Source organism: Camelus bactrianus, chromosome 8 (assembly GCF_048773025.1).
Source record: "Camelus bactrianus isolate YW-2024 breed Bactrian camel chromosome 8, ASM4877302v1, whole genome shotgun sequence".
Lineage (NCBI taxonomy): Eukaryota > Metazoa > Chordata > Mammalia > Artiodactyla > Camelidae > Camelus > Camelus bactrianus.
In genome coordinates, this window is record NC_133546.1 from 70,941,321 (window position 1) to 70,968,082 (window position 26,762).

A 26,762-nucleotide genomic window follows, 5' to 3' on the forward strand; every position below is an offset into this window, starting at 1 on the left:
TAAAATATGGTAACATTTTAATATTTACCAAATATAATAGTTGGCAGAAGTACTAAAAGTTTGGCTTGACTTGCCATTTCTGAAGCTGGAGTCAGTAGACCAGGATTCTTCCTTCTCTCTTATGGGAACCTATTATTTTTTCCCCCTAGGACTCTCTCATGCTTCTTCAATTTCCTTACCTGAATTTGTTTCAAACCAAGGAAAGCAAATATCTAAAATGCTAAGAAGCTTAAATCAATTTCAAATGCAAAATTTAAAAAAAATCAACATCAAAGTATCTTTGAGAAAATTTGCTTTGCATTGAATCGAAATTAATTATGTAGGTGAGGGCAAGTTTCAAAGTTTAGGACGCTGGAGACTTAAGTTTACCATTTAGAACTAGATCTGCCTTTCTACAAAATCTGTAAGTGCTAAGATATAAATTCCCTGAAGAAATAATTGAAAGTTAGCTTTGAAAGATAATAGATCCTTTCATGCAAACAAAATATTTAAAAGCATCATTAAATCATGGATATTAACTTGGCTGGTGTGCTATTAGCAGTTAAGAAATTAAAAAAAATTGTTAGCACTAAGTGGAAAGCTTCAAATAAATATTAAATGTATAAAGGGATAAAGGATCAAGGATTTCAATGACTTTCTCTTCAGGAGACAAATCCAGAGAAAAATCCAGGAAGAATAATCTTTCAAACAATTTTAAGATGCAATAAATGTGTTTTATTAACATATTTATTAAAAGCAAATTATTCTTATTAAAATTGGATATACATAGCACATTAAGAAGTTGACTCTGACCCACAACTCTTGTCATGTATAATGCTTAAAAAAAGAAAAAAACAACAAAACAAAGCAAAAAACTATTTCAAAGAACTTGTACTACCTTTGGAAATCAGTTCTGTTCCTGAGATTTTACACTTATTGAAATGAAATTTAAGTATTTTGTCTTTAATATTAGTGGTTCTATTCAAAATCTAGGCACACAAATATTTGTAGTTTATAAGTTGGGGTGCTTATATAGCCAATATGATAAAATTAATAAACTACTATTTAAATGAGTTTAATTTCTTGTTTGTGATTTAGTCAGTTAGTACAAAAGCTCTCAAGAAACTTCTTTTTGAAATGAGCTGAACAGAAAAACTGGATCAAATCGATTTCTGTCACCAGAAGATAGAGACAATTAGTACCAATTAATAAAATATAAAAAAAGTTTTTATAGAGGTTATAATTTCAAGCAAAATCCGTATCTTTTATAATACTGAATTTATATATGTTTACAAATCGGCAACAAATGTTTTGGTGAGGAATAAGACATGGGAATGATTTAGAAATAATTTGCTCTCTTGCTTTTATTTTCTCACAAAGTGAAGGGCAAAGACCAGCTAATTAATTGTCACTTCAAAGGTTGTAACTGCTTCTTTGTTTAGTGGCTAGTACTTCTAATAATGCCTTTTCTAGTTTATACAAGAACATTATTTTGTCTAGATCTTTCACATCTGAAAAGTGCTTTCTGATGCTTATAAAATTTATTTTTGTGAGGATTTCATCTTTGAGCCATATGCTTTTATTATTTACTTAATTTTGTTTGCTTTAACCATTAGTAATGTCTACCACTGTCTTTGTCTTGAAATACAGGTGACTCAGAATGACATCTTCCAATCTCCATGTAGAAAAATACAGTACATGGTTATAATCTAAGATCAAAAGAGTTGTGCTTATCCTCTGAGATTTTCCAAATTACATCTGAAATATTATTCATTTGCAAATATAAATTGAATATTCATGTCTTGTTTGTGAAGCATTAAATCACTTTTTTGAAAGCAAACTGTCTTGAAAGTTTTGGAGGAACGAGAAGGGGAATCAACAGGAATATAGAAATGCATGTTTTTTCTACATTTGAAGGATCCTATAATTCAAAGCTGAGAGAGTAAGGGTGAGACGTAGTCTACCATCAGGGTGTGAAGGCAGGATGAGGAGTGAGGAGCTCACAGGCTCACATGGGTTTTAGGGAGGCCGGGGAAGGTAGCACGACCACCTCAGAGGAATAGCTACTGAATCTTCGGGAAATTGATGATACACCTTGAGAAGTTTTAACGGGCGTTAAAGAGACCGAAGGAAGGGTTAGTAATCCCTGGCCAAAGTATAACCAGGGATTTTTAAAACCATTTAAAATACAAGAGTGTGACTATGTCTAGAAATAAAATGTCAAAATAGAGTAAATTAATCAACAGTAAGTGAACAAATCAAAATAGGGCATATATCAGTAAAATTCAGGGCAAGCAGCCAGCTTAGATTTCACGGACTCAAAGCTTAAGGACCAGACAGACATTAAGTATGGTTGGGGCAGTAGTCTAGAAACTGCAGAAAGTATACAGTTGGATCAAAAAAAAAAAAAACCTCAAAAGTTTAGGGAGAGGCTAGCATTTGGGGGGGGGCCACTGTGACAGTAATTTAAATATATTTATTCATGTAATTCTCAAAAGTGGCTCCACAAAATTAGTGGTAGTGCAGTTCTACAGATGAATAGCAGAGGCTAATTAGACAGCTTTTCTAAAGTCAAAGAATTAGTTAAGTCACAGCACAAGAATTGGAGGCTTTGTGCATCTTCCAAGCTTCTGCCGTATTACCAGGCAATGACATTATACAACTCAAGTTTAAAAAAAAACAAAAACAAAAAACTCAGGTAAGTAGCCCAGGGAGTGCATAAAAACTCTGAATCAACTTTTTGCTTTTAGCATGTCCTTGTAGGAAGATGGTGAGTGAGACACACAGGGAACATCTAGTGACAGCAGAAGGCAGAAATTGGAGTGATGCGGTTGCAAGCCAAGGAACACCTAGGAAGCCCAGCAGAAGCCAGCAAAACAAGAAGGAATTCACCTTTCTAGGTTTCAGAGGGCAAGGGTGGCCCCCACCAAACCTTGTTTTCAGATCTCCGGTGTCCAGGACTGTGAGACAGTACATTTCTGTTAAGTCACCCAGCTTGTGTTACTTTGTTATGTCAGACCAGGGAAACTAGTATCTTTGTTCATCAAAATATAGTCATAATTCTAGAAAGATCACAAATAAATAAAAGGAGTGTCATAGAACTTACATGATTTTCTATATTTTTCTCATATTAAAATTGAAGCATCTTTTCCCATGTAAACATCCAGATATAACATCATTGTGAATAGGCAAGAGAAACTGGGAGGAGACTAGGAGAATTGGAGGAGGTCAAAATCATCAAAGTGTCTGCCTTTGGAGCGAGGGATGAGAAAAATGGAATGTGACAAGGTTTTGCTCACATAGGGCAAACTTCCTGGAAATGGAGAATTTGTGTCGTGATTGTTTCCAAGGGGTGGCTGTGGGATTTCTGCACAAGAGGAGAAGGTGTAACTCAGCTGTGGTAACTAAGAACCTTCCATCTGAGAAGTGACTTACGAGGTATTGTCGATGAGTTGTAAGTTATACAACCACACCATCTTGTTAAAGTATAAGGATGATACATTTAAGTGTGTAATTAAACCATGTTATTTTCAGAAACGTTGAAAAGTTAAGCATATCTTATTGGACATACCAAATACAATGATTTGGTCTTTCATATTACTGCGTTCCCAGCCATAAGCTACACACCTCAAAACTTTAAAATATTGATCTAATACGCATTTCTTCTGAATCATACACATATACCCTCACACACACACACACACAACCTATAAACTTCTCACTGAAGGAAAATTAACTTCATTGCCACAACTACACTTAAAATTCTACCAGATAGAACTTCTTTTAAAAATGAAACAAAAAATCTTCACTTACTGTTAAATACAATTCTTTAAACTAATTTTTTGCATGCATTCCCAACTTGATAGTAATTTACAAAGGTAGAGGAGATTAGTAATTTCTAAAATGCTTTAAACTGAAACAATTATCTAAGAAAAGTAGCTTTTCATTAATTATTTCAAGACTCCAAATTCAATTTCATATATGGGATATTATCTTCTCTCAATTGTTATATAGAGTTTTTGTTAAATAAAGGACATAAATTTAATTTGTATTCTGAGTTATGTATACAATGAAAGCCTCACAGCTTTGCATTAAGAAGTGATAAGCCACACCATGTAGGATGGGAAAACCCAATAAAGTTCCCTTGATTTTTTTCATCTTTCCAGTTTAAAAAAATACCAGCACTGAAGAAAATGTTAGAAAATGTATGTTATATTGTGTTCAACCTGACAAAGAAGCTATTTTAAGAAATGAGAATAATAAGAGTTATTCCCAAACTTTGAAAGATTCATTGTCATGAATTGAACGAGTTCAGTTTCTGATTGCTTGCCAGCAGTGTAGCCGTCTCCTACCTACTCCTGCATTGATCTGGGAGCCTTTGTGGCAGTGCATAAAGAATAACCACCTGGGTCAGGTGCAACAGCAGGTAGCATCTCCATTGAACGGGCTGCTGCCCTGATTACAAAGAGGCTGTTTAGAGCACCTGGTGACCATAACAGGCACTTTCTTCTCTGTTGAAGAGAAACTCTTTTCTAAAAGTTTACCGAACTGAAACAGAAACTCACCAGAAATCAGCTGAGTAGATGCTGGAATGAGCTCCAGTGAAGACAGAGGAAGAGATGTGGTGACGGAGAGCCTCTGGCCAGCAGGAGGAGATTCCTGGCCATGTACACTAGGCTGAAGATCCCATCTGGACCATTCTGAAGAAATTCTGACGTCTTCTTTTAGATCAGATGTCAAGGTCAGATAATCTGTGTAATACGTCCTAGCTGGCATAAGTACAGATGTGGGAAATGAGGTCTGTCTTGGAAGTAACTGAGATGCTGAAACCGTAGAGAAGGCTACACCAGCAGTGACTTCTGAAAAATCAGACATGACGTCTACGTATGGTGGTGGGTTGTTTTTGAGGTCACTTGAATGCGTACTTTCTGGACGACTATGTAAGTTAATTTCAAAATCTAGAGAACTATCACCCGTGTGAGGTTTGAACTGAGTATGAGACCCTTCACGCTCTTGCACGCCCAACAAATTGTCTTGATTCAGCATCTCAGTGGGACCCACAGTTATACCATACTGTCCCATTTTCAATAGTTTAAAAATGTTTTCTGATACCAAAGGATGCTCAGTAGTCAGTTTTGAAGTCAAATCAGAATTCATCAGGTCTGAAGAGACAGTTTGTGAAGGGACAATGGATAAACAAACCTTATCCAAACATAAATTAACATCCAAATTACTTGATTGGGTAATGCATTCCTCTAAGGATGGGGACAAAACTCTTCTTTTTGTACTCTTTTTAGAAGGAAATAAAGATGACAGTTCTGTGTTTGCCACTGATGGCATTATTTCAGCAGCGGAAGACAACGAATGCCCAGAAGTGGTAGTTTGAGTTCCCATTAGTGCATGCCAGCTGGCTAATATCGCTGAGTTCATCCAGAATGTCTCATAAAAGTGGGACTGTTTGCTATGCAAAACTTGATCTGAGAATTCATGAGAGGATTTTATTTCAGTCATAGAGCATGTTGCACATGTTTGGCTTAATTCACTTAAAGAATCAGCAGCCTGTGGTGTGCTGTTTGCGAGTCTCCTGTTGCTAGATGCTTCAGTAATAACCTGATACTCACTGGGAGCGGAGGCTGGCGCGGGGGACCGGGGCCGCGCTGATGGGTGTAAGATGGTTACCTGGCTGGATGTAATTATCTTCGCGGGAGACACGCGACACATCGCAGAGCTCAGCTGTCTCCTGGACTCTCCTCTTGAAATGAAAGAGACAGCTGAATATTCTTCAATACCCTCTTGAGCCCCACGAGCACCCCCAACTGGAGGTGCACTTGCGGAAGCAGTGGTAAGCAGGAATCCACGGGAGAGTAATGAGTGTCTGTTTAACTCAACATCAGCCCCTGGAATGCCACTAATTGCCGAACTCATCGTGGGAGCAGACAAGGCATCAGTCTGATAGCGCTCAGATAGTAAAGATTGTGAAGGAAAAATAAAACCTGTCATCGAGGAAGAGATGCCAAACGGGGTCCTCCTCTCTCCCCTACCAGGGAAAAAGAGTCCTGGTGAGCCCGGTGAAGTCTGGGTGGGCGTCTGTGATGCAGATGTTTTGCCCCCGACAGAGCGTGCTGGGTCATGCACGCCAAAATTCGTAAATGGAGAAGAGGAAACGTCTGCAGAAGAAAGAAGACTGTGTTTGGCTGAAAGCTCTCTCGTGGAAATCAGTTCTTCCGGTAAATCGCTTTCAAAGGATGTGCCAGGATTTAATGCTGCCAAACCAGTGGTTGGGAGATTATCATGCTTGAAAATGTCTGTCTGTTTTGGACCTTCAGAGAGGAAAAGGGAGGGGGAAAAAAAAAAGAAGAAGAAAGAAAGAAAGAGAAAAATGATTTATGCCCTGGGCCAAATCTTCTGCAAATTGCACTGCCACCTCACACCAATTATATGCAGACAAATATAGCTCTGTAAATCATATTTCTAATAAAAGTGGTTGAGAAAGTCTAGTGACTTCGTAAAGTGCATAAATGCAGAGTCCTATTATTCACAGTCCTTGGGGTGGCCAAATTCAGAACAAATGGTGTTCTGCAGAATCAACATGTGTATTCCAAACTAAATGACCCCTTTGAAGAGTAAAGCATGAAAATTTACATCTGTTTGTCATTGAAAAAAAAAATCAAAGAATATTTGACCTAATGATTTAGAAACGTTAGGAATGTCATTTTACTTTCTAAATAGGCCAAATATTCTTTACATTAGATACCATTATATTTAACTTAATTCTTTAAAAGAACAGAAATTATACAGATAAAAAATAGAGCAGTCTACCTTTATGCTTATAATATCCAATAGGCTTTAAAAACTTTTTAAACAAGAATACCTTGTTAGGGGCTATAATTCTCATTCTGATTATCCTGACAGGAAAAAATTTGAAATTTTGCATACAATATACTATTCATAATATGGCATAAATTGATTTAGTAAATAAGTGACATGTCAGAACATACTCAAGTTGTCAAAAATACTTCACAATAGAAAAAAAAAACCAGATTTTTTAAAATCTGAGTATTTTTCCAGTAAATTGATAGGAGTATAAATTTCCATATAACGAGGCAGAGGATATTAAATGAAGACATAATGAGGCAAGTAGTACAAGGCCTTTTAAAGAAGTTTTACTGATGATAAAAACAAAATGAGGTGGGTTTAGGGTCCAGTTATCTATCAAAATTTACAATCAGGATAAAGACTATTAATGAACATTGTTGGCACTGTTTCAGAAAGAGTTTTAGTAGAGGATACTAATATTTTTAAAACTTAAAACTCGGCACATAAGCAACAGGAATTCTAAGACAATTTTATACCCCTAAAAAATAGTGTCTTAGAAAAATAAAGATTGAAATCAGCCAGAATATATGTTTCAATACATAACTTTTTCAGTCTCAGACTTCTCCATATTTTACTCTCACCCACTTACTTTGATCAGCAGGAGACGTATTCATTATGGGCCACAGTCTTGCAGCCCTTCCAGGCGGGAGGCTACTGACTGAAGTCTCAGAAGTGGGCAGTGGGTATGTGTGTGTGGAAGTGACGTCTGTCCGTTGAGAACCAGGACATAAACAGGTGATTCTTCCTGTTTCATTGCCACAAAGAAGCCCAATGGAGCAGGTCTGCAAACGACAATCACCATCACTAAGCTCAGAGTTTCTCTGCCTCTTTTTACATTAGCTTTAAGGTCATTTGCATCTTCCTAGTTTTATTAGAGAGCTCAAATCATCACCTTATTGTGTTTGAAAATGGAATCTTTACAGTCAATTTTGCCTCTATTTCAAAATTAATTCAGTTCTTTAAATTTTGGATATGCTCAATTGAATGCCTAAATTTATTCCTGATTCCTTTAATTTTGAGTCAAAATACATTTGCTTTGAGGATTTTTTTTCCAATGAAGAATCTGCACCGTATGGTAGTCAATATGGATATAAAAGCTCCATTACAAATTATAAACTTTTCTGCTCTAAATATCATATTTAGTTGGAAACTAATATAAAATGCAGTATCGACAACAAATAATTTGAAGACATTCTCTTGTGATATTCTGAATCATTTAATCCACATTGGTTTACAGGGCAATGAGCCTTTTATGTTTTAGTTTGATCAAAATAGCCTATTTCTGCCATATACTTATAAAATAATTTCTACATAAAGAAATTATTTTTTAGCTTACAGGAAAGAGAATTGTGATGCATGCATAAATAAGTGCAAATGGATCAGGGATTCTCCTTTAAAGGTACAGTTAAAAGTTAGTTACGTTTTTGAAGCATTTTGAACTCTAAGGAAATACAATTCAAATATTGTTTTAAAATACTAATAAAAGCCTATTTCCTAACACTAGACACATTAGTGAGTATCACTGCTTCACTCCTCCAGCATTTGTCCGATTGTATCTAATTTGCACATAATGTAAATTTTGCTTTAGATATCCTTTTTCTTTTGTTTCACAGTTATACATTCTGTATTCCCTTTTAATTCACTTTTGAAAATACTTATAAAGATCAAAGTCTTCTTAATGTCATATAACTACCTTAAAAATCTAACATGTAGAAAAGTAGTAAAAAGAAGCTAGAAGTGATGGAAGAAACAGCAAGAAAAATCTATCTATTATGATTCCACACTTTCAGGACTAAGAGATTGATTGCCCTTTTCTCCACTCAAGGGTGCCCTGGAAAGACTTCACAGTTTAATGAAAATGCATGCAAAATTAGGATAGAGACCAGAAAGCCAATATTCTAGCTTACAGTGAAAACATAGCTGTTAACAACTCATAAATTATGTGCAGGGCTGTGGTCAGTATTCTCCTGAATCACAATCAGAAGCCTTTATGTCATTAACTACCTCGAGAAATCACCATCGCAGGATTAAGGGATCCTCAAAGGCCCCGTGATCAACAAGTTCTTCCATGTCATCAGAGCTACACAAGATTCACAGGTTTCCATGATGTGCATTAGATCTGAGCATGCAAAACTAGGTTGTCTGAATGCTTGACAACATCAGACTAAGATACTGCCATAAGAATGATCTCGAATACCTGATGTTCCCTGTTGTATCCCTGACTAAAGTTATCTACCTGTTAGATGAATTTACACTGGCACTGACAACATTTGTCTCTGTGATTCTAATTTGTTCTCTAATAGTGTCACCTATTATATTGTGGATGTGTGAATACATTCATCTTCCAGGTGACACTTAGGTCCAGCAGCCAGGAAGCCATGCTTCATCTTTCCTGTGTCGCATGCCCAGGCTCACATCCATCCTGTGCTGTTTTTAGAGTTTAACTCTCAAAGCTAAATTTATTTTCCCAATTTTGAGCTTGATAGGAAACATCTTGTTATATTTCCAAGTACTAGTGACTTAAATCATATTTTTTGATGAAATGTTCTTACAAGTAGATTTTAATTGACTGAACTTTCTCTCCCTCTCTGTCTGCACACACACAGACATGCCAACACAATTTATCCTAGAGAAACTTCCAAATTTTCCTTAATTAAATCCCCAAATGCATGGCAAAGCTTACCACGTGTTCACTAAACCTACTTCCTCTTCCTCTTGGTTTACTCTGTGTCACTCTTGTGTTTCTGTGTGACCACGTGACTTACTTCTAACCACGGAAGTGTGAATATGTTAGAAGTGAACCTCCAGCCTCTTCCCCTGTGTGTTGACCTCTGAAAACACATGTTAAAGATGGAAAGACAGAAAAAGCAGGCAGCACATGCTCCTAAATCTCTATCTGAAGGAGAAGATCTGAAATCAGGAACACTCTCTTGGACTTCATGTGAGTGACAAATCTTTATCACATTAATCTAGGAAAATTTTGGAGGTTATTGTTACAGTAGCTAGCATTTCCCTTACTAATATATATCAATCTTTGCCTTACCTTTTCTTTCTAATATTCTTTGTTAGCTCCCGGACAATTAAATCAAAACAAAGCACCTCATAAACGATTGAACATTTTTCTATAACTGTTTGCTTATGCTGAAAGATACAGGCATTTCAAATATTTAGCTTTGATTTAATTCAGTAAAACTTTAATTTTGTATGTTTCTTCCTTAATTTCACAGCTATCATGGTAACTTCTTTGGCCAATGCGTCATTCCCCTATCAAATATGTATCCTGTGCCTACCATTATATAATGTTTTATTCACTGATATTTATTGAAACTTAATATGTGCCAAGATGATGATCATCATTTCTACAAAATTTTATGACTTTTAAAAATAATTTTTCTATCTGAATCCATATTTAGGGAAAATAACGCAAATGGGACCTTTTCAGTCAAAGATTTATAAGAATACGATCATCTGCTTTTTAATGGTTGTTATGTAGCCCTCTACATCTTTGCGCTCGAGAAATATTTATTGGTCAATTTCTAAGTGCCAGTGACTGTTGGAAGGGCTGGCAATGGACTAGTCAACAAGATAAAGTTTCTCCCATCATGTAGCTTATATTTTAGTAAAGGAATCAGAATTGTTTAATTAATACTAATTGGTAACAATTGGCATAAGGGCAAAATTTTGCGAGATAAATAATAAGTAAAAACAGGGAGGGCTATTTTGGTCAAAGCAGTCAGGGAAGCCTTCTCTAATCAGGAGGATTAAGCAGGCTGATGTCATGGGTGTGTGACTTACGAGCTGCACAAGACCCTGACATTATAAGAACCCACCTCCTGCCACACAGGCACACACACACAACACACAGGCACACACACACAGCACACACACACACACACACACACACACACAGCCCAATGTGAATTAATATAAATATCTGAGAAAATAATATTCAAGGCAAAAGGAATGGTAGTACAGAGACCCCAAGGCAGGAACCTGCTTTGTATATTTGAGCAACAGCCAAGTACATCTGGGCAGTGTAGAAAAAGAGAATAAGGAACAGCCGTTCGTGGCTGGAGGTGAGGTCACGGACCCGGCCGGGAAAGTGGTCAGTCATGTAGGATGATTTGTTCGCTTTATTTGTTTGTTCTTGAATTTGGACTTAATTCTGAGAGTGACAGGAAGCCACTGGAATATCTAGTATTTAGAGTAGACAAGATATGATTTGATCTATGTTATGGAAATATTATGTTAACGCTATGCAGATAATAGACTCTTAAGGGAGTTTGGAGTTGGGGAAAGAATGGGAACTGGGATGCCCATTGGACGCTGGTGGTAATCTTGGTGAGAGACAGAAACAGACCCACCTGGAGGGAAAGTAGTAATAGAGAGAGGAAGGTCACTGTCAGAAGGCATGCGGGAGGCAGTGCCTGTGAGACGTGCTGGCTCACTAGATGTCTGGAGTGAGAAGAAAAGGTTAATTCACGATGCTTAGGTTTTTGTTCCTATTAATGGGGTGAGTAGAGGTGCCACTTACTAATTTGAAGAATACTGGTGAAAACCAGTTAGGGGCTGGAGGTAGATCCAGATTTCTATTTAAATACTTTAAATTTGAGAAGCTTATTAGCTATCCAAATATGTATGTAGAGTAGGAAACCGAAAATATGAACCTGTCCTGAGGCAGAGTTACCCGTAAATCATTTCAATTAATAAGAAAGTATGATTTAAAAGAAACCATAGCCCTTCTTTTGAATTCTCTGGTCACAGAGCTAGCAAACGGCAGAGCCGGGACTCACATGCAGGCAGTGAGAATCCAGAACTCACCCTCCCCGTCACTGTACTGTATTTGTGCCTCTGGTTACATCTTCAACGTTCGCTATGAACCATTCTACCCTATAGCCGATTATTCTAGATAAAAAAATTAAAATATTTTTCTACTTAGCCTGTTTAACAAACTTCACAATCAATTAAATATAATGATCATAAACAGTGTGTTAAGTTCTGAGTGAAAGAGTGTCTTTTATCAAAATGAGTTTACAACACAGTGGGTCATTTTTCATTCTACTGACAATAACATTTGAAGATGTAATATTGTAGTCCAGCCTTATTTTCTACTTGAAACAATGAGAATGTAATAGCCGATAACAATAACAAAATCCCATTGTCCCAGTCAGTTTCATATCAATTTAATTCAGTGGATTAATCTACTTTCTTCAGAATCGGTGGGCCAAATTTACTCTTCAAAGTTTACAAAAATTGACAGCTTGAATTTTTCCAACGCCATTGGCATATACATTATTAATATATGTCACTGTTTACATAGAAAACTGTGTACATAATTCTTGAAGGCCAGGGAAAATGAAAATAAATCCCTTGTTGAAAAATGATTAAATATTTAAGTCAACAACAGCAGAACATTGGGCTGTGTGTGTGTGTGTGTGTGTGTGTGTGCCTGTGTGGCAGGAGGTCGGTTCTTATAATGTCAGGGTCTTGTGCAACTCACAGGTCACACACCCATGACATCAGCCTGCTTATACACTGATTTTCCTAGACTGTAACAGTGGATTTACCCACTTGTATCTTGATGCTCTTTGAAAATTTTCTCCTGGGAATATATACCTTCTTAAAATGAAATATCTTTTTGATAATTAGAAGAAACAGTGCAGATGATTGGCATGCTAAATTCATGGTATGGTGTTCTTGGAGGGTTTAAAGAAAACATCAGGGAGAGAAACCAAAATGAAGTAATCCGGCAAATCAGTTTCTAAGTATAGGCTTACTTGCCCCATCAATTACAGTACTAAGCAGCAATAAATTCTTCCCAGGCTTGTTGACAGTGAAACTTTCAATTCATGCTAATTGAAATGATCATATTTCGTTAGGAAAGGTTCACTAAACTGAAGCTCTCTTGAAATAATCTCTGTTTTGGGGGCAAAGTTTTACATCATTTATATCAGTTCCAATTCTATAGAAATTTCACTGCATAAATTTACCGCATAAAATTCTTATTTTATGGTCACAAGGTACAAATCACTGTCCAGTCACAAGACCTATAATCATCTATATCATATATATGTCATAGAGTTTACATCTAGATAGTATACTTTTTCCATAATTTGTTAGATAAGGGGGAAGAAGGACAAGTTGAAACTTCATAGTTTCCTGCCTGTGGCAGGCAGAGTTTTACATTCTAAGGTGACTTTTATCCAGCTTTCCTGCCCACCCCACCCTCTACCCCTCGCCCACCAGTGTATAGGCCCCCATAATACATGACAGGTTTCACCTCATGAGTAGGTCAGGTTGTGGAACATGGTACAGCTGACCTTTAGAAAGGGAGATTACATAGGCCTTTTAAAAGCAGTTTTCTCTGGCTGGTCGCAGAGGAGGAAGCCAGAGATTCTAAGTATAACAAAGATTAGAGTCTTGATGCTGGTTTGAAAACTAGGAGCCGCATGGCAAACAATCCCAGTGGTCTCTAGGAATTGAAAACAGTCACCAGCTGCAGCCAGCGTGGCCACCTGGAATCCAGACCCACAACCGGCTGGCGCGCATCACTGAGCTGAATGCTGCCAGTGACAGAAAGGAGCCTGGAAGTAGATTTGTTACTGAAGGCAAGTCCCTGTGCCTGACACACCATGAGGCCAAACAAAGTGAAACATGAGTTTGGAGCAGAGAAAGGTTTACTGCAGGACTGAGCAAGGAGCACAGCAAGGAGCCCAAGAAAACCTCGAACTCCCTAAAGGGTCTCACAAAACATATTTAAAGGGCAGGGGAGGGAGGAGGGTCACAGGGTAAGTGATCAGCTCATGACAATCCTCTGACTGGTTGATGCTGAGATAACAGGGCGGTCAACACTATCAAACCCCAGGTGCCAGAAGGTCTCGGGGCCATGTGCTCTTGATCATCAAGTAGTTAATTTCTTCCCTTTGGTGGTGATTTTTAGCATCAGGAAATATACATGAGATACAATTATCTGGGTGCTTCAGAGAAGAGATCAGCAGAGGATATGACCCTAGAAGGCCCCACAGAGTCCTGCTCAGTTACAGATTTTCATCCCATCTTCAGAGGGGCATTTAGTCCTGTTGACACACTGATCTCAGCCTGAGCTGAGAAGCCTGGGGAGGCAGCCCTGCCAGGCCAACTCCTGACCTGCAGAACCAGGAGCTAATAAATGGGGGTATCTTAAGCTGCTAAATTTGTAGCAATTTGCTCTGCAGCAAGAGAAAACTAATGCACTGTCCCACCAATGGCAGCATAGTAAATGCAGAGATTCTGGGTCCCATCCAGTCCTGGAGACGGTGCCCATCATGCCAATCAGCATACTAGGAACCCCATCAACAAAAGGTGACATCACCAAGAGGTGGTGGGGGAGTGTAACTTTCATTTGAGTCTGTCCTGGGCCTTTGTAACCTCAGATCCATTCCTCTCCACTCCCCTCTTATGCTTTGCATCATGTTAGAGGAGTCCTGCCCCCTGCAAACTGCATTTCCTGGGTTCCTCATCAGTTGGCTTCTACCAAAGGGAGGCACTTGAGTCACAGGACAGGGTGGGAGGAGGAGCGAAACTTAAGTATCTTAGCTCCATTCTCCACGTGCAGGCAGTGGGCATCCCAGACAGCAACTGTGCTCCTCCGCTCCCATTCCTGCATCCTTCAGATGACCTGAGATCATGGACACACCTCCTCCCTCTGTCTTCCAAGCAGTGGGTTCATACTGCTGCTAATCTCTGCTTCCCTCTCTATTGTCTGGTTGGGTCTCAGATCTTCCCTCACCTCTGTAACCTGTTTCCTCTGTTATAAATACTAGGGATGGTTTCTGTTTTTTCTTGTTAAGCCATTAACTGATTCAGTGATGCTGTCTTTTAAAGGACACTTGGCAGATTTCTGTAGGCAGTCATCTAATTTGATTGGGAGATGAAAAGCAGTGTCAGCCTGAAAGCAGGAGTTAATATCCTGAAGATTGATATGATTCACCCCATAATAAAAAAACAATCTATATTAATGACAGGAGAATAATGATCAGAGAGAGGTCAAATGCTAAAAATACTTTTGTGTAAAATATGTAACATTGACATATTTTTGTGCTATACATTTGGGCTAGATACATATTTTTATTTCTAATTTTTGAGAATTTCCTACATAAAATCAATAGACAGGGTCCATGCCAATAGTTAGATTTTTAACGATATGACTCCCTGTATGCCAACCCAACTTACACGTCTTTACCATGCCTGTAAGCAGCGGACTATGATGTCTGTTCCACTTTCTACTGAATGGCCAGGGCTCGTGTGCTCTCTAGTACATAGTTTCATAGTTGGGAGTTAGCAAACATTTGTTGGAAAAAAATAAAAGAGAACATTATTTTGAAAAGAAACTTTTATCTTGCTACTTCCTTGCTTCTTTTCCCCCTTTCTAGACACACATTTTGAAAGAGATATTCACAAAGTCTCACCCATTCTGTTTTTTTCTTCAAGCCATTCAGCTGTCATGCCATCATGTCACTAAAACCATCCTTGTAAATTTCCAGAAATACAACCATACTGTTCAATTCAAAGCACCATGTGGGGGTCTTCATTTTATTCAAATTCCCAACAATATTTAACAGAATCCACCACTATCTTCTGAAGCATTCTGTTTTTCTCATATGTCCTACCTCTCTCCCTACTCACTTCCTCTCTTGGCTTCTTCTGTTCATCCTCGTCTTTAATTTGGAATTTCTTGGAGTTTTATCTTCAGTCTTTTATCTTTTTTTTTTTCCTGCATTTTCCCCAGAAGCATTTTCATTTATTCAAAAAAACCATAAAGATATCTATATATTGATGGGTCCCAAAATTGTATCTCCACTTGACACCTCTCTGCAGTGTATTCTTGTACTACGAATGACTTATTTAATGTCACTAGTTAAATAACTCATAGGGACCTAAAATGTAACATGAACAGTATTATGGCACTGAACTGCTCCTTCAGCTCCTCCATTCTAACATGTAACCATTGATCTCCACTCAGGAAATGTAGTACCATCACTCTATTGCTCAAGCTACCTTTGATTTCTTGCTCTCTGCTGTCTTACACATCTACTCAAGGTCATGCCTTGCTTGTTCTCCTATAGTATATTTCAAATGTACTTTTCTCTCTATTTGCTTTGCTAAGACCATAGACCAAGCCATCACTGTCTTTCACACAATCGTTGCAGCATCCCAGCTGTTTTTACATTCATAATTCTACCTTCTTTCCAGACTGTTCTTCACAGAACAGGAAGGATTTTTAAACATCTGACTAAGATCACATCACTCCCTTTTGAAAAAAATTTAAATATATTTCCGTTATATTTGAAGAAAATCCAAACTCATTGCCATTTTTTAAAAAATTGAAGCATAGTCATTTACAATGGTGCAACAATTTCTGGTATACAGCATAATGTTTCAGTCATATATATATATACATATATATATACACACACACATATATGTATTTATTTTCATGTTGTTTTTCATTATAGGTTACTATATTGAATATAGTTCCCTGTGCTATACAGAAAAACTTGTATATCTATTTTATATATGGTAGGTAGTATCTGCAAATCTTGAACTCTCAATTTATCGCTTCCCTTCCCCTCTCCCCCTGATAACCATAAGTTTGTTTTATATGTCTCTCAGTCTGTTTCTGTTTTGTAGATAAGTTCATTTGTGTCTTTTTTTGTTTTTAGATTCCACATATAAGTGATATCATATAGTATTTTTCTTCCTTTTTCTGACTTACTTCAGTTGGAATGACATTCTCCAGGTCCATCTATGTTGCTGCAAATGGCATTATTTTATTCTTTTTTTATGGCTGAGTAGTATTCCATTATATAAATATGCCACAACTTCTTTAGCCAGTCATCTGTCAATGGACATTTAGGTTGTTTCCGTGTCTTGGCTGTTGGAAATAGTGCTGTTGTGACTACTGGGGTCTCTGCCATTATTTATGTCTCATTGCATAACCTGACTCTATTTGCTTCCACAGCCTTATCGTCTCCCTGCTTTTTTCACACCTGCTGTGCTCAACACACATTGTCTGTTTTTTGCTACATCACATATGGCAATCTTTTCCTAATTCGGACCTTTGCACATGTTTATCCCCCTGAGAGCACATCCAACTCTCCCTCTTCCCTTGCATGATTTCTTCTCATCCTCAGGTCTTCATTTAAGTGTCCACTCCTTAGAGAGATCTTCTCTGTCACCTGCATTATTTTTCTCCCACTGCAATTACTTTTTCCTTCAGAACACTAGGTACAGTTTGAATTTTATTTACTGAAATTTATTTTCATGTGTCTACTACCTTGATTGATGTGTGTTTCCTGCTTTGCTACAGGCACCGCTAGGCAGAAATCTGTGTCTGTTCCATTCTGGACTCTACTTGGCACAGTGCTGGTAGGCTGCTAGCCAATCTATGTTTACTGAATGAGCATATAAATAATATTTACAAAATTATCTTTATACACTAAGTAATTGAATTTGCAAAGTATATGTTCCCACTCACAACTTGCTTAACTGATGTTTGAAACACAAAATAACCCTTCACATGCCTTATGTTACAAGAAATACAAGCAACCAAATATAAGAGTTCAATAGATGCCAGGCTTGATTCACAAAGGTGATCAAGTTCACTTTGAGAAGTAAGGGCCCAAGTCGTGTGAATAGTCTGTCCCAGACCAGAGGTGACAGATGAAAAAGTACAGTTAGTGCCATTACACTTTCCCTTTGTATCCTCGCCATTTGAGAAAACAAATTTCTCCCTTTGCCAGGGTCTCTGGTTAAGGGATACTTAATGCTGCTAAAGAAAGATGGGCTGGGGAGAATGGGCAAATTCTTTGACATTTTAAGAACTGGAAGGTTAAGTAAGATCAAAGGCACTTAGCAACATCCCCTGCACCACCTTGAAACATATGTGAGGTAACTCCTGGGCTTTGGGGGCTGATAAAAAATAGAGCCTGAGTGAGGTTTTATTGTTGCTTGGTAAGTCCTAAAGGGGAGATGCAAGCTGATGGAAAGACAGTCCCGTTGCTACCTGTATTGGTGGAATATGTCTCATAGTCATTTTTTAAAATAAAATTCTAGGGGAGGGTACAGCTCAGTGACAGAGAGCATGCTTAACATGCACAAGGTCCTGGGTTCAATCCCTGGTACCTTCGTTAAAAATAAAAAAATAAACCTATTACCTCCCCCATAAAATGAAATGAAATGAGATAAGATAATAAAATAAAGTAAAGTAAAATAAAATAAAACAAAATAAAATTCTAACCAGATCATTCCCCACCTTAGAAAATCATCATTACTGCTTTTCCTGAGAAAAAGTCAAAGTGATTTAGCCTGGCACACAAAGCCACTGGAAATTTCTCAAAACTTATTCTCATTTCTTACCACATTTTCACATATGTTATGTTAATTCCTACTTCACATATGCTGTTTTCCTTCCTGAATCCCCACTTCTGCACCATATTCCTACCCTGAACTTGGTAACCTAGGTACTCAGCTTTTTTGGTTCAGTTCAGTATTCTCTTGGTAGTGTTCTTTCAGTATTTCCTTCTGTGTTCCTTCATTTTTTAAAAAAGTATAGTTGACCCTTGAACAATGTGGAGGTGAGAGGCACTGACCCTCCAGACAGCTAAAACTCTGGTTCTAACTCATTGGTTTCTCCATATCCAGGGTTCTGCATCCTCCAAGTCAACCAACTGCGGACTGCGTAGTGCTAAAGTATTTACCACTGAAAAAAACCTGTGTGTAAGAGGACTCATGCCATTTAAACCCGTGTTGTTCAAGGGTCAACTGTACATTGTTACTGTGTTTTCATGAAATATTGTGCAGATCTTCACTGTGTCTTGTCTATCATACTGTGATTACCGTTTGACATATTTTGCACTCCCCATAGTATATACCTTTTTAAGAGCCAGAATAGTCTTTAAGTGTCTGGCTCAGTGTGTGAAATACAGGCTAGTAAAGGACACTCTTGGGGAAATTGTGGTCTCAGGCTATGTAAGGCTGCTTCACATTGGGCTGAAAGAAGAGAGGAACAGTTCTGATGAGATGGAGACCAAGAGCCTCTGATCTAGTCAACACCAATTGATTAGAAATGTTGAACTGGAGTTTTAGGACAAGATCTTCATATTACTTGGTTCCCATTGATGTTCACAGGTGACAAAAACCCTGTAGAGCACAATGGGTCCATAATTTGAGGACCAAGTTTTAATTACTTACAATTTAGTACAATTTAAGAAATGACACACATTTGAATACAAATTATACATACAAGTTACTCAGAACAAGGTACATACAGAATATATTTCTAATACATTTATAATGAAGATATTTCAACATTTTTTTCCTTTTTCTGTAGTTGAAAATGCACCTGTACATAAAAAAACATAATTTTTTTTCAGTTTTTGGAGTTATAAAACGATTAGACTAAACCCCCCTGTGTAACAAATGTGCTCTGAATACTTTTCTATTGATTTCACATAAAAAAAGAAAACTAAAAGTGCAGATCAATTTTTAGAATTAAAAAAATCCATATAGCGATAAATTTTGTTATTTTGATGTAAGATACATGTGAATAGAGTACCTCCAAATTTTAACTGAATGGCATTTTATCAACTTCCTACAATGAATTAATTCCGTTGTATGCCAATTATTTTCTGTCTCTGTGATCCTAAACAAAGAAGTCTAGTGGTCTGCTTGTTCATTAACTATACTTAGAGATACTGGGCTTTGAAAGCACAAGTAGTTTGCATTTTAAAGTTACAGGTTTGACTGTGGCACAGTTCATGTTGGAAATATCATTGTATTTAATTTAAATGTAAATAATTTGGATTTGGTTTAAGCTGATTCACCACAACAATATCGAGAATGTACTCTGCCAGCCATCATTTAATCATTTAATAACTGTGATAATCACAGCATGTGCAAAGTATCAGTGTGATTATTACGACTAATCTCTGAGGTCCTAATGCCCATAGCATCCTCTAATTTGTGGTTTCCAACCCCTACCCCATTGAACTGAAGCATGTTAAAGATTTCTCTGAGGCCACTGTCTGTGAATCACCAGTCCTAGAATCTGATATCTGATTCAGAGCCCTGAGTATGTACAAGAAAAGAGCCAGTAAAAATATCTCAGAATCCAACACCCTGGGCTGCCTAACCTACTATTTCAGGAACAATGCGGTAGCAGACACTATCGATCGACCCGTGTGAACACCCAGGATTCCCCAAATGTCATGTGAGAAGTGACAAGTAGGAAGTTAAAGCTTTGTTTCTCACAACCTTATGGTACAGACATTGAGGGCGTCTGTACCTAATAGTACAGACATTGAGGGTGTCTTTCCTCGGTCACACAGTGTTCAACTCTTGCTCCTGAGAAAAGGCACTTATTTCATGATTCATTTCCTAATCCTGCAGTGGAAAAATAATGTCTTCATTCTCTGAATCCCTAGAGTCTTCATTTGTTTATACTTCATGCCACTTACCTCCTTCTAATCTGTGTAATAGTTGTTTCTATTCATGTTTTATCTCTTCACTTGTTTGAATTCCTTAAACCGCATCTCAAGGGCTTCTGTTAATCAAGTCCTAAATAAGTGCTAAAATATGTGTAATAAGTTTTTTTTTTTTTTTTAATAATACACTCACCCCTCCTTCTATGTGCATTGCTTGTAAATAACTTGCAGCCTCCTACGGCTGTTCTTACTGGGGCAGCTTCTACCTGCACCCGGTCATACTCGCTACCCTCATCGTTCAGACTTGCTGTCTTACTGGATCTCCTCTGGAGCCAATTTAATCAAATCAAGTTGGACTCTCTTTCTTTTGACATTTATAGCATCATGTATATAGACTTCTATAAAAACACATCAGTTAGTAAATATCATTTATTTGTCTCTCTCTCTCATTGGGATACTCTTCTATACCATCCAAAGTGACCACAGTTGTGCTCATGACACACATCAGTGACTCATCAAAACACAGATGATTTTACACTTTTCTCTACTGTTAAAATATAAAGGTGAGGTCTTCGTTTTAAAACGGTAAATAGGATGGCTTTGGAGCATGACCAACCCTATCTATGTTCTGTATCATACTGTAACCCTACACCAATGCATGTCGTCTTTCTCTCTTCAGATAGAAGTGGGTTATGCGTCCAGTTAGAATACTTTGAAGCTGATCTTCAAATCCTGAGAATATATTTACAGTCTTTCCCTTTAATGCAAGTGCAAATCACCGAAAAACAGTTACACAAAGGGAGACCAACAAATCAAGAGCTACGATGCACGGACACCATCTAACCCCTCAGCTAAACCAAATGCAGCGAACAAAATATGCCGTGTGGGACCTCGGAGCCCCTGAGCCACGTGGTGAGGGCCAGGCAACAGGTCTCATTCTTCCCTGTAGACCGACTCTTTTCTTATTTCCATTTGTTTTTAATTAAGGGGAAAAATACTAAACCAGGTGCATTGAGTATGAATTAAAAAATAAAAAAGACTCCTAGGCTGCAAGGGAAGCACTAAAATCCTGCTGTTTCCAATACCAGGAAAAGCAGGGAAACAGAGATTGGTTTTTACCATCAAAGAAATGCAGCAGATGTGTGTTAACCATGTTTCCTTCTGCTGCCGAGCCTGCGTTTAATTATTTATAGAATCAACCGGCGGATGTAAAATGCACAGTTTCATTTATTATAACGTAACAATCAGGTGAAATAAGAAATGTTGGTGTAGAAATATAAGAGAATTTTTGTAGGAATTATCTGAGTTAAGTCCTTTTTAATGTAGACGTTTTTTGACAAGAGAAATTTGAGCAGAGCTCAGAGTGAGAAAGTCTGGAACTATACTTGAATGCAGAATAAAATCTTTCTAACCTAGTGTTTATGAGTATAGGATTTGGATTTACTGGACAAACGTAATTCTTGCATCTCCCAGGTATTGATAAGTGTTTCAACCACTCTAAGTCTGTTTCTTTGCACAATAAAAATAGTAATGATTCTTATGTCACAAGTTTGTTTTAAAACTTAGAGGTAATGCATCTAAAACATTTAATTTAGCAAATAATTAATGCTTCACAAATAATAACTAATTTTGATGGTCACTTATGGCTTAAGTGATATTTTAAATCACCTTAACTATTATTGTTGAAAGGAATTCATTGTATCTTTAACAGTATGTGGCCTTGCATCCAATAGCCTCTGTTATTGCAAATTCATTATATGATTAATTAAACCCCAAGTATTTATAGACCCATCCATGTTCTCGTTCATTTGATAAATGAAGATTTACGTAGAATCTATTAACTGGTATCAACCTGGAGAACAGTAGTAAGCTGGATGTTCACAGGGAACTCACTGCAAGGGAGAGAAGCAGAGGAGAGTGAAGAGGAGAGGAGGTGGGGACAGAAGAGGGTAGGGGCGAGCTTGGTCACGTAGTAAACATATTGCCATGCAAATAATGGATCTGATGGATTACAGTTCCAGCAACTGCTATAAAAACAAATTATAAAATGCTACCTAATTGCTTATGAGCAGTCAAGACAATTTGACAGTTTCTTACATATCGATATATTTTGCCATACCATCCAGCAATTGCCCATTCCCTGGTCTTTACACAATGAATTGAAAACTTATGAACGCACTCCTGCACATGGATGTTTATAACAGCTTTATTCATACTTGCTAAAACTTGGAAGCAATCAAGATGTCCTTCAGCAAGTGAATGGATAAACTGTGGTACATCCAGGTAATGGAATATTATTCAGCATTAAAAAGAAATGGGTTATCAAGCCATTAAAGACATAGAAGAAACTTAAATGTATATTACTAAATGAAAAAAGGCAATCTGAAAAAATCATAGGCTGTATCATTCCAACTATATGACATTCTGGAAAAAGCAAAACTAAAGAGATAGTAAAAAGATCAGTGATTGCCAGGAGTTACAGGGGAGGGAAGAAGGGATAAAGATGTGGATCACAGAGGATTTTTAGGGCAGTGGAAATACTCTGTGTGATACTATAATGGTGGATACATGTCATTATTTATGATATGACTTAGCAGTCAGCTCATCTATATGCTCATGCTATCAATTTGGAAACTGAGGCTCAGAGAATTTTCCATCTAACTGAGGTCTAAATGTTAATCCTATTCTCCTTTGAGGTAGTATACAGCACCAAGAATATTTTAAATTTCTACCAAATATGAACATTACTCCACCAGTCATATTTAAACAAGAAACAGATGCATAAAGATGAGAGGTGGTCAGTGATTACCTGTGATCTCTAAATAACTCTAAGGGACGAATCATATTTATTTAAAACAGAGAACTACCAATTTTTAAAGTTTTTGTTCAAATTTGTACCTTTCTTTCTTCTCCAATATCATCACATCCCTTGGGTTACACAAGATTAAGTTCCTGTGTTGCTTAGGATGGTTAGAACACATTCTAACAGGATGCGCTGCTTGTGGTGAAGCTGGTCCTGAGAAGTAGGTGAACCTTTGTTGTAAACTGGTGCATACTTAGCGTTCTCATCAGCGGTACTGAGTAATTCCTATGGTAGGCTTCCAAGATGGGTAGGCAGAGGAAATCTTGGCATTTTCAGAGACACCTTTCTAACCCTTGGGAGGAAGCCATAGTCTTTGTCCCTTAAGAAAGCTCTTCTAATGAGGACTTTACTCAGAATTTGCCAAAAGCCTTATTACTTTTAATATTAGAACCACAAACAGTGTCCTAGTTAATGTCTCCATTTCCCTCAGCACACAGCTTCCTGCATGAACCCATTGTAGACTTTGCTGTTATCCCATACACATTTGTCTGCTCCACTCAGCTGAAAGCTCTCTTTGGGTGAGAAATTGAAACTAGTTCATTTTTACATTATACTGAGCATCTAGGATAGTGCTCTGCCCACAGAATATGCTCTAAATATGTTAAAGCAAGGCATCACATTTTGCCTTAAAAGGAGCGCTGCTGCTGTTTTCCTGTGCATTCAAGTGTTTGCATCTGGACCTGTCCTTCCTTCCCTAATTTGAAAATAAAAACAGTGCGTGTTCATATTTTTCTTCAAATGATTTACAAGTATGTTGCTATGGTTAGTGTCCAAAGGATGTGGTTGATTGATCTAAAATATCAATAACTTGAGCTCACATATGAACATATGTCAAAAGAATGAAATGTCTTTCTTTAAAAAATAAATTATTATGAGTCTATCTAAGAATTGTGAGTTTGCCTATGTACGTCCTATATAGAGACAATAAACTTGATTATTTAATAGAATTAGTCCTGGCATCTTGAACACAGCAAATACTTGTAAATGTTTATTAACAACAACGATCACTTTATATCATGAGAAAATAGACACCAGAACCAAAAAGAAACCTAAAATCAAATAGTCTGTCTTGCTATCATGTGCCTTGTTTTAGGTCTGTTTTGAAGATGACATTTAACAATGAGATATTGCATATAGACTCTATTGCTGTAGAATGTAGAGCATTTTTTCTCACTCAGAAAGTGGTTTTTCCTTTTTTTCCACTTTGTTTAATAAAATACAGCTTCTATACTATATAAAACTCTGTTTTAATTGAAAGAATGCAATTAACACTTACTGACTGCTATCATTTGCAAAATGCAATAAGTATGACCCAATGACCGTCATTTCTTAATGTATGGATTTGTTTCGTTTGGTAGAAATTCATTTACTGAGGAAGAAAAGAACAGTGCTGATCAAACTGAAAAAAGGAGATCATTTGTCTTGAAAGTGTTAGCAAGCAAGTCTAGGACATTCAGTAAATTATGTTGTCACTTAAAGTCTTTTACAGAGCACTTGAATTTCAGAATAATGCAAGTATTTTGCTATTTTGATTCACTTTAAAATCATTTTAAAATTCACTTTAAAATCTGCTAAGAAGAATAATACACACTAATTATCAACTTGTCAGAGACTGTCACAGCTCTAAACATTAAGGAAATCAGAGAGTTCAGGTCTTTAATGTTATCTACTAAAATTAATGTTCAGAAATAGGAAAAATAGCAGGGATGTTCACTTCTCAAGTTACCCTTCACTCTCAAGTAAAGAATAATTGTATTAGTACTAAACGTACCAGTATCAATTTTCTCTAATCTCATAAATAGTCAGCTGAGTTAACATTCTTATATGACAATGTAATAAGTGAGAGTTTTAAAAACAGCTTAAGTAGAAGGAATATAGAAAGAATGTAACATCATTCTGAAATCTATTTGAAGAATGATGTTGGAGGGAAGCTGAAGTTAAACAAAAATAGACAATGTGGGGAGAAAATGTGTAGCAACAAATTACTTCAGTAAAAGGCTTAATGATTTGTATTGTTTTGCTGTTTCAAGTTATAATTAGAAATTCAATGCTTGCATATCCCCAATAATGTGATATATTTTAACAGATGTTACACTTCTGTGCACAAAGTAATGCACCGCTTTCTATTTTCTACATGCTAGTGGAGAATCTGATTGCTAGCTAAATTGGCATCATTTAAGCAATTCCACGAGGCCCTCAAGAAACTCTGGAAAAACAGAACAATCCTTTGAGGTGAGATATCTGAGAATCCTAATTAGAATAAGGAAATCAATTTTTTAAAGATGCATTGAATTTCATGAATGAAGGGAAAGTCACCTATTTTCCTTATTAAATATATTCATAGGTCCTTCCATTCTTAAGACAATTACAAGACTGCTGGTTTCTGGTCCAGCTTGTAAGAAGCTTAGAGGTATGGCTCCTATTTCATAAACATAAAAAGCTGAACAAACTGAAATCAACAGCTCCTCTTAGTTCTGTCAGATAATTGAGGTCACAGGGCAAACTTCTCCCCCAAAACTGGTGACATTAGGACAGTAACAGAGACTAATAGCTCACCAGAGCAGAAACTCAGGAGCAGAAACCATTGCGAGAGCCAGTCCCAGGTGGAGAAACAAACTGTAATTGACAAAATGCTGGAGGTCCAGTGTGGACGGACAAGCCTTAGTGTTTAAAAACTCCATTGGAGGTTGGGGAAGGATTTTAGGGAATCCCCCCATACTTCTAAGTTTTACCTCCAGGAGTTCTAGCAGGAGGGAGAAGAACAGTTATTTTGAAGTATTCCCAGAGCATTCTGTTCTTCTTAACAAGGCCTGACCTCAAGGGAAATCAATTTGCAAGAGTAATCAATGTGGGAGAAAAGATATACCCAGCTCTAGCCTTCTGAAGCTTTCCTCTCATGTCTAAGAAAGGGGGAGGCTGATAAGCACACATGGAAGTCACAACCCAGAGATGAGGCACAGGTTCACTAAAGGACTGAGACTGAATCATAAGGCTGAAAACTCCCCCTCCTCTCCCACTTTACCTACAGCAGTAGGGCCCCTTTATAATAACAGGGGGCTACTACTGAAAGAACTGCACATATCAGATCTATTTAAGAAGAAGTCTCTGAGGAAACTCAATGATTATCGGGGAAGCAAAATGAGGAAATGAGAAGAAATTTTAGCCTCTGGCACCTATAGCTAGAAGGAAACAGTAAACATGGCCTGACTCTTAGGTAAAAATAAAGTCTTGTCCTAAACATCTATTTATCTCAGTTACTTTTATTTGGCACATCATGTGTGACTATAAATATAAAATTACAAGGCATACTAAAATATAACACAGTTTGAAAAGATAGAGAAACTACCAAAATTGGACTCATATATGGCAGAAATTCTGCAACTACCAGACTAGGAGCTTAAAAGAACTATCATTGATACGATAAGAACTCAAAAAAAAAAAAAAATCCTCAACAATGATAAACAAAATCAAAACATGTATATTATATCTGGTGCTCTTAAAGATACTACAATCATCCCTGCTCTTCAAGAGCTCAAAATCAACAGACAGAGTGGACAGATAAATAAATAAGTAAAAATTAC

General features: G+C 37.2%; 1 protein-coding gene across 1 annotated transcript in view; it reads right to left on the minus strand.

Annotated features, from left to right (window-relative positions):
* EYS (eyes shut homolog) overlaps positions 1-26,762 on the minus strand; it is a 1,185,464-nt gene that overhangs the window by 532,329 nt on the left and 626,373 nt on the right. Inside the window, 2 exon segments of the mRNA XM_010967844.3 lie at positions 4,545-6,299; positions 7,445-7,637. Of these exon segments, the coding sequence (XP_010966146.2) occupies positions 4,545-6,299; positions 7,445-7,637 (1,948 nt within the window).